At 41.1% G+C, this 9142-nt stretch overlaps 1 protein-coding gene across 1 annotated transcript; it reads right to left on the bottom strand.

The window, feature by feature from the left end:
- Nucleotides 1-248: 248 nt before the first annotated feature.
- LOC131858937 (uncharacterized) lies at nt 249-1127 on the bottom strand. Its single transcript, XM_059212432.1, has one exon. The coding sequence runs from the start codon at nt 1125-1127 to the stop codon at nt 249-251; it is 879 nt and encodes a 292-aa protein (XP_059068415.1).
- Nucleotides 1128-9142: the final 8015 nt, after the last annotated feature.

The raw sequence follows: 9142 nt of genomic DNA, 5'->3' as shown, positions 1-9142 counted from the left end.
AGTGTTCTGCATTCAAAAATCAAATTAATTCAGACAGGGGGGAATCCAAAATCTTCTAAGCATTTGCATAGAAATCTCCATTTCACCTTGTCATATGATTTCCTAATGTCAAGCTTTACGATCATACTGGGAGTGCGATTCTTTTGGACAGAGTGGATAGCCTCCTGAGCTATAATAATCCCATCATAAATAGATCTTCCAGGAACAAAATTTGTTTGTTCCTCACTAATCAACAGGGGAAGGAGTTTCTAAATCCTATTAGCTAGAGTTTTAGAAAAAAGTTTATAGATGGTATTGCACAAGGCAATGGATCCAAACTCATCAAAATGCTCAGGTTTATCCTTTTTAGGGATAAGGGCCAGAAAAGTATTGTTAATTTCTTTGAGGATACTACCTAAGTTCCTCATTCCTTCCAGAGCTGTCGTTACTTCCACACCTAAGAAGGGCCAACATTTTTTAAAGAAGCTAGTCAGAAAGCCATCTGACCCAGGGGATTTATCTGGACTCATCTGCATAAGGGTTGCTTCTACTTCTGCTAAAGAAAATTTAGCAGTAAGAGAATTAGTTTGGCCCTTACTTAGAAGCTTTGGGATACACCTTATAAACTTGTCCTGGATAGAGCCATGAGGGCTCCAGTCAAAATTAAGGATAAGAGAAAAGATATCTACAGCCTCTGTCGCAATGGATTTAGGATTAGCCACCTCAGAGCCATCACTTAAATTAATCTTGGAGATATGATTTATGACTCTTCTCATCCTCACACTATTGTGGAAGAATTTGGTGTTCTTATCACCCTCCTCCAGCCACGTCTCTCTAGATTTTTGTTTCCAGAAGACTTCTTCTTTGGCAAGAATAGATTCATGATCGGTAAGGAGTTTCTTTTCTCTGAGAAACACAGCCTCATCAATCCCATGTCTCATCACTTTCTCATTAACTTCTACCAAATCAGCTTCCACTTGGGCTTTATTGTCAAAAATATTGCCAAAGTGTTCTTTATTCCAATGAATGAGATTCTGCTTAATAATCTTAAGTTTGTTAACAATCTTAAAGATCCCAGACCTAGAGACCTTGGTTGCATTCCACCACTCCTTTAGAAGCTCGAGGATGTTATCGTCTTTCAACCACATATTCTCGAATTTAAAAGGGCATCCTTTTGGACCAACCTCGTCCTAAATGTCAAGTTGAATAGGAAAGTGATCTGATCCTAAGAAAGGTAGAATAAAGGCATCCAAGGTATAGGTAGCTCAAAGTCTACAAGACCAAAATTGAAAACCAAACATATAACTCTAAATACAATTAGCAGCTCAAAGTCTACAAGAATGAATTTAAATCCCTCTTTCACAATAGAACAAAACTCACAATCAACTCTAGAAAATGTCGTCACATAACAACTTGAATTGGCACAAAGTCTCAACACAACTTGCCTCTTTTATTGAAAGCAATCTGATTTACATCTAAACTCAAAGTCTTAGAGTGCATATACAAACTGACAGAATTTTGTTGCATTGCCAAAAAGATCCTTATTTACAAATGAGGGTCCTCCTTATATAGGAAAATGTTGGAGAAAAATGTGGGCACAGTTGACTAATTCAACTGCACAATCCCACTTGACTACAACTTCAGCAAAAATAAAATATGCAGCTGCGAGAAAACTTGTAGCATCTAACAATGCAACTACATGAAAAGAAAGTGTCAAAAAGAGGACACTTTATTCATCTTTCTCTTCCTTGGATTTCTGAAATTCTTCAAACTGAGCTAAAACAACTTGCGTCTTAGCTTTGTCTAGTGCCATATTAGCAATCTCATCAGCGCATCTTCTTTTCTCTATTGATTTGCTAGGAGAGGGCTCGGACATTTCAACATGGCTCACTAGTGTTTTGAAAATGATCAGCATCAGACCAGCAAATTTCATCAATCAGAACAAGAAACAGGAGTCAAAAATGACTTAAGAGACAAAAAAGGGAAAAACTTGCAGGTCGGACTTTAAAGTCCAAACTACAAGTTCAAACAACATCATACGTAGGTCAGACTTTAAAGTCCGATCTACGAGGGAGAAACTTGGCAAGCAACTGCATGTCGAACTTTAAAGTCTGATTTACAACCTGGGAAGGAAACTCAAAATTCGCACATCAGACTTTAAAGTCCGATGTGCAAGGAAAATCAATCAAAGATTGCATATCAGACTTTAAAGTCTGATCTGCAAGGAAAATCAATCAAAGATTGCATATCGGACTTTAAAGTCTGATATGCGAGAAGGGCAAAATTTAACTTGCAGGTCGGGAAAAATTTCCCGACCTGCACATAGGCAAACTTGTAGGTTGGAAAAAAATCCCCGACTTGCACTTAGACCTGCACGTCAGGAAAAATTCCCCAACCTGCACATGGACCTTAGCGAATTGAAACAAAAAGGATCATGCAAGAAAAGACTCCTTGCAAGTCAGATTTTAAAGTCTGAACTGCAAGTTCAAACAACATCATACGCAGGTCGGACTTTAAAGTCCGATCTGCAACCTGGGAAGGAAACTCAAAATTCGCACATCGGACTTTAAAGTCTGATTTGCAAGGAAAATCAATCAAAGATTGCATATCAGACTTTAAAGTCCGATATGCGAGAAGGGCAAAATTTAACTTGCAGGTCGGGAAAAATTCCCCGGCTTGCACATAGGCAAACTTGTAGGTCGATAAAAAAATCCCCGACCTGCACTTAGACCTGCAGGTCGGGAAAAATTCCTCGACCTACACATGAACCTTGACGAATTGAAACAAAAAGGATCATGCAGGAAAAGACTCCTTGCAAGTCGTATTTTAAAGTCCGACATGCAACTTCCTTCTTTTCAAACTGCACATCGGACTTTAGAGTCCGATGTGCAAGGGAAAAGTCCCTGCAGATCAGACTTTAAAGTCCGCTCTGCAGGGAAAGAATCACTTGCAGGTCGGACTTTAAAGTCCTCTCTGCAGGGAAAGAACCACCTACAGGTAGGACTTTAAAGTCCGATCTGCAAGGAAAAAACCAAAACATTGCACATCGGACTTTAAAGTCCTACCTGCAGGTGGTTCTTTCCCTGCAGGTCGGACTTTAAAGTCCGCTCTGTAAGAAAAGAGACACCTGCAAGTCGGACTTTAAAGTCCGCTCTGTAAGAAAAGAGATACCTGCAGGTCGGACTTTAAAGTCCGCTCTGCAGGGAAAGAATCACCTGCATGTCGGACTTTAAAGTCCTCTCTGTAGGGAAAGAATCACCTGCAGGTAGGACTTTAAAGTTTGATCTGCAGGGAAAGAACCAAAACATTGCACATCGGACTTTAAAGTTCGATGTGCAATTATAACAAAGAAAAACCCTGTAGGTCGGACTTTAAAATACGACCTGTAGGTAAAACTGCAAAAATCAAAAAACTTAAAAACAAGAAAAACAAAAGGCGAAAAGCAAAAGAGGCTAACCGACGGAGTCAATTAACCTTCCCGAAGGACATGAGGTATGAAACGGACTATTTTTGTAGGTTGCCTCATGATTTTAGCCATGCTAAAATTGAGGACAACAATATGGAGGCATTTTTTTCTTGGGCGTCGGTTCAAGTTGCATAATGATCATCGCAATTTACAGTATATACATATACATACATACATATATGTACATATACATATGAATATATACATACACACACACACACATGTGTGTGTGTGTGTAATGTCCCCTTCTCACTGATGTTCTTTCAGTGGTCCATTAGCCTATTCCTGAGACCCGTAGGCTAGGTGGAATGAGTAATTAGGGTCTAGCATCGATGAAACAAGGACTTACTATTTTTAGCAAGTCAGGGGATGACCATTCTGGTGCCATTGTCCGACTGAGCACTCCTTGCTTTGCCTCTAGATGCGATGATCATATTTTTCTGAGTATTAATTCTTGACTTACTTACTATTTTTAGTAAGTGTTTGGGTGGCACATTTCTATTTTTGGTAGTAGACAGGGGTCTGAATTCTGCAGCAGTCTGTGGTCATCTGGGCTCAGTTTCATCTTGGAGGTGATAATAATCAGTGCGGGAGACATTTGCAACATAATTAAATATTATTTCCTTTCCTAAGGTTAATATTTAATTAATCTATTTATTGGCTACTGGTTTATTAAATTTGGGATTAATGCCTGTTTAATCCTAAGTTTGAGCGAAATTCAGTTGTTTCATGGGATGTGAAATATTTTTAAAAGGGATATTATTTCACTTTACATCGCCATTTTGTGCCTGAGTGTCCAACGTGGGGTCCTCCTCCTTCTTGGGCGTGAGTTTTGACTTAGGAGAATGGGCGCTACACTTGGGTCCACATGTAAGTGGAAATGAAATTCAAATGCAAGCGTGGAATTTGGAGGGATGTCATTTGAATTTGATGAATGAAGTTATAAATATGAGGCTTGGGTTTCCATTTGGAGCATCTTGAAAATCTGTAATGTTATGCTGCCCGATTGGCGATAGAACTTGAGGCTTCGGAGTGCGTCTCCCTAGTGCTACCCGGTTTCGTACTTGAAATACAGTACCTAGCTGTGCCTTGCATTCTTCTATCATTTTCAGAGCTTTGCCATTGACATCTTGGTGTTGCAACGATTCTATACTTGCTGGTTTTGCCTGTGGCTGAAGCATATTTTTGCTCACATCTCTCTACTGGAGCGTTTGATAGTTATGGGTATCAATCCTATCTTCCTTCCCAGCACTGGTGAATAAGTTTGTAAGTTTTTAGCAAGTTTGTTTGAGTTTTGAATTAATTATGCAAAATCGAAATTCCTAGTCTAGGCGTGGGTTTTTTACCTTGCATTGGGATGCATGCAAAATAAATAAGGGTATTATTGGGGTGTTGTTTTGATTGGTTAGCATTGCATATGTTGTACGGTGGGTTTGGGACTGGTTTGAGCTAAATCGGATGTAAAATGAGGGAGATATAAATATTTTGGCATTTATTTGGGCTGCTGGTCTGTTTTCCCAGCCTGCAGATTTGGTTGTAACAGAAATTTATATCTTACTATAGAAACCTGCATTACTCTCCTTCTATCATTTCTATTATTGTAAGGTTAGGTAGTAGTACTGCTAACCAGTTCTCTCTTTGTAATTCTCATCCCACTGAATAAGTGGAAGAGGTTGGCTTGCCGCCTGATATGCAGTAATTTGTAATTTTCAGTCCTCTCGCTGAATAAGTGGTCGAGTGATAAGTTCAATGTTTTTGGTCCTCCCGCTGAAATATGCGGTAGAGTGATTGTTAATGTAATGTCCTCCCGCTGAAATACACGGTAGAGTGATTGAACTTCTGTTTCTTGTAATCTTTCCCTTGGTCGGTTCACCGCCAAGAAGTTCAGTTTCTATCCTGCTGGATAAGCAGAAGGGGATGGCTTGCCGCCCATGCAATTGTAATTTTCAGTTTGTTTATTGATGTTGACGATCCTCGGAACACCGTATGCTCTCACCCTCCCAGTCTGGGCTCTCGGTGAACAAAAGGTGGAAGGGTTCCCTTTCAGTTGTTTTGCTTATTACTCTAACCTTAACGGGTTAATTGTTGTCGATGAATTGCTATTGGCCTGAAAAAAAAAAAAAAAAAAATTAGTGGGATACTACAGTGGTATCAGAACTGGTTTTCCTGCCAGCCTGTGAGAGTCAGTGGGTTCAGAAGTCTCCATGAGTGACAGAGACGTCAGACACTACAACAGAGAACATAAGAGACAGCAGTTTCAGATTCCTACAGTGCCCGAAAAGGACACATTTTCAGAAGTATTGAGAAACAGAGGGAAGAATTTAGATACCTCAGATTCATTGGATTCAATGGCAGATAAGACTACAGAAACAAATGAGGCACCCGACAAGAAGGCAGAGAGGCAATTCAATGCCATGATGGACATGATGTCTTTACTGCTGTCAAAGCTCAACCAGAACATTGTTGGGACCCCTAATCAGCCCAACAATGGACCGAAAGCCAGCACTTCTAACATTTCTGTAAGCAATGGAAATGGGAGCAATAATGGGAGTAACAATGGAGGTTCAGCCCCAAGGCCTTTACAACCTGTCTTTTTGCCCAAAGAAGTACAACAAGCTGAAACAGAGATACCCACTGCTGATGAGATAAGAAATAGCTACATGGAGTATGCTTCCCTTCCTGGTGAGATCCGAGATATCCTAACTCTGGATCAATTCATGAATCAGAAAATGAAAAGAGGACGGAGGAATGACTACAAGTCTGCTGCCCCAAGAGATTTCCAGCAAGCTCTTGGAAGAGTGACCTTAGCACACTTTGATGGGAGCGCTAAGGGTACTACTAGAGCATGGGTACAGAAGTTGGACAATTACTTGTCCTTGAGACCGATGCCGGAGGAGGATACCATCAAGTTTGCTACCTTGCACTTGGATGGAGTGGCCCATGAATGGTGGTACCATGGGTTGGTCACCCTTGGTCACAACTTAGTCACCACTTACGCTGATTTCACCAACAAGCTAATTGAGAGATTTGACACCAGGGATCCAGAGGTGAAGTTTAGAGAACTTGCACAATTGAGGCAGTAAGGTTGCTTGGACACTTATGTGACTGAATTCCAAAACCTGTCAATCATGGTGAGTAGCATCTCAGAGAAGCGACTGGTTGTCCTTTTCACTGAAGGACTTGAAGAACCATTGAGAGGATGGGTCAAAGCTTTTGATCCGCCCACACTGATAGAAGCTATAAAAAAAATCCAGAAGTATGGAGTTGGCTGCCCCTAAGAGTAAAATTCAGTCCAAGCCTTTCCCTTTCAGAAAGGAAAACAAGAAGTTCACTAATCAGACCAAGAGGTTCCCTCCGCGAATGGATGATGGGCTCCATCAAGAGCTTCGGAGAAAGAATCTATGCTATTCTTGCAGAGAACCTTGGGTTCCCGAGCATAGGTGCCATGGAAAGGGGAATTTACATCAAATGGAAGGCTAATCTGGAGATGGATCAGATTCTGAAATTTCAGAACAGCAGATTGAAGTTGAGGACAGCGAGTATGAAGAGGCTCCTGAAGGGCCCGAATTTGGGTCAGAAGATAGAGGAGTGGTTGCTCAACTCTCGAGCATTCACAAGAATGAGTCTTTCAGAGTTTGGGGTGTGATTGGAGAGCATCGTGTCATAGCTCTCATTGACACAGGTGCAATAGACAACTTCATTGATGAAAGAATTGTTGCAAAAAAGGGACTAGTGGCAGAGGAAGTTGAGGGCTTCAAAGTCATGGTAGTAGATGGCTCCACTATATCATGTAATAGAATGATTTCCAACATGTCTCTGAAGTTGGGAAATCATGAAATCAGAGATGATTTCTTTGTGGTAAGCATTGGAGGGACTGATGATGCAGTCCTAGGGATTCAATGGCTGAGATCTCTTGGTGAGATCACACTAAATCTACAAACCATGGAGCTAAAATTCATGTCTGAAGGGAAAAAGGTAGTTTTGAGAGGAATGTCACATGGGGGACTTAAGGTTGTATCCTTGAAAAGAATGGAAAGGTTGATCCACCATAATCAGGTGGAGTGGGCAGCGGAGTGTTTGATAATGCCTTCCAATCCATTGGTAGATAAGGGCAATTATTCCTCAGACATTTCAGCAATGGTCAAAGATAAGAGCAATATTGTGGTGATACCTTCTGAACCACAACAAGAGCACAGAAAGTATCCTGAAGACATTCAAGCTTTGATAACTAAGAGAAGCAAGGTGTTCGAAAAGCCACCTCCTGGTAGACCTCCTGAAAGAGGTGCTGAACACATTATTGAGCTTGAGGAAGGAGCTAAGCCAGTCATGACTACTCCTTACTAATACCCCAAAAAGCAGAAAGATGAGATCGAGAAAGCAATTCAGGAATTGCTTGACATGGGTTACATCCGGCCTAGCAAAAGTCCCTTTGCTTCGGCTGTTGTTCTGGTGAGAAAGAAGGATGGGACCATGCGCATGTGTGTGGATTATAGATCGCTGAATCAGAAGACCATCAAGAATCGGTATCCTGTTCCGAGGATTGATGAGCTCATTGATGAGCTACATGGGGCAGTGTTCTTTTCCAAAATTGACCTCAGATCAGGGTACCATCAGATTAGGATGAGAGCTTCAGATGTGGAGAAGACAACTTTCAGGTGCCACTTTGGGCACTTTGAGTTCTTAGTCATGCCCTTTGGTTTGACGAATGCTCCTGCTACATTCCAGTCATGCATGAACATGATCTTCCATGAACAGTTGAGGAAGTTTGTGTTGATATTTTTTGATGACATCCTGATTTTCAGCAGATCATGGAAAGAGCATCTTCAGCAGTTGGATGAAGTGTTGGGTATACTAGAATCTGAATCCCTATTCGCCAAGGAATCCAAGTGCGAATTTGGGATGGAAGAGTTGCTCTACCTAGGTCACATCATCAGTGCAGGTGGTGTGAAGGTAGACCCTGAAAAGATTAGGGCTATCATCGATTGGCCTACTCCAGAAAACATAACACATCTGAGAGGATTTTTGGGATTGTGTGGATTCTATCAGAGATTTGTAAAGGGATACTCTCAGTTGGCTGCCCCCCTTACAGATCTTACCAAGAAAGGGGCCTTTGAGTGGTCTGAGAAGGCACAGACAACATTTGAGCAGTTTAAGAGGATCACGAGCTCCTACCCAGTTTTAGCAATGCCCGATTTTACCAAGCCATTTGAACTACAATGTGATGCGTCTAGAGAAGGTGTTGGTGCGGTCCTCATGCAGGATAAACACCCTATAGTTTTTTAGAGCAGAAAGTTGAGAGGTCCTGAGAGACTATACTCCATTTATGACAAGGAAATGCTTGCCATAATGCATGCACTTGCAAAATTCAGACAATATTTGGTGGGAAGTAAGTTCATTGTCAAGACTGACCACAACAGTCTTAAGCACTTCATGCACCAGAAGGATCTAAATGAGAGACAACAGAAATGGGTGAGTAAGCTACAAGCTTACAACTTTGATATTGAGTATGTAAAAGGGAAAAACAATGTGGTAGCAGATGCCTTATCACGGAGGCCCCATTTGAGCTCACTCTGCGAGTTTACTACTTGTTGGAAAGAGTTATTGCTTGCTGATTATGCCAAAAATCAGTTTGCAATTAGTCTTGTAGAGGGTACTTTTCATGATGAAAGGTACAAATTGGTTGAAGGATTGATACTG

This window comes from Cryptomeria japonica, chromosome 2, assembly GCF_030272615.1.
Source record: "Cryptomeria japonica chromosome 2, Sugi_1.0, whole genome shotgun sequence".
NCBI classification, from domain to species: Eukaryota; Viridiplantae; Streptophyta; class Pinopsida; order Cupressales; family Cupressaceae; genus Cryptomeria; species Cryptomeria japonica.
This window is presented reverse-complemented; position numbering and strand designations above follow the sequence as displayed.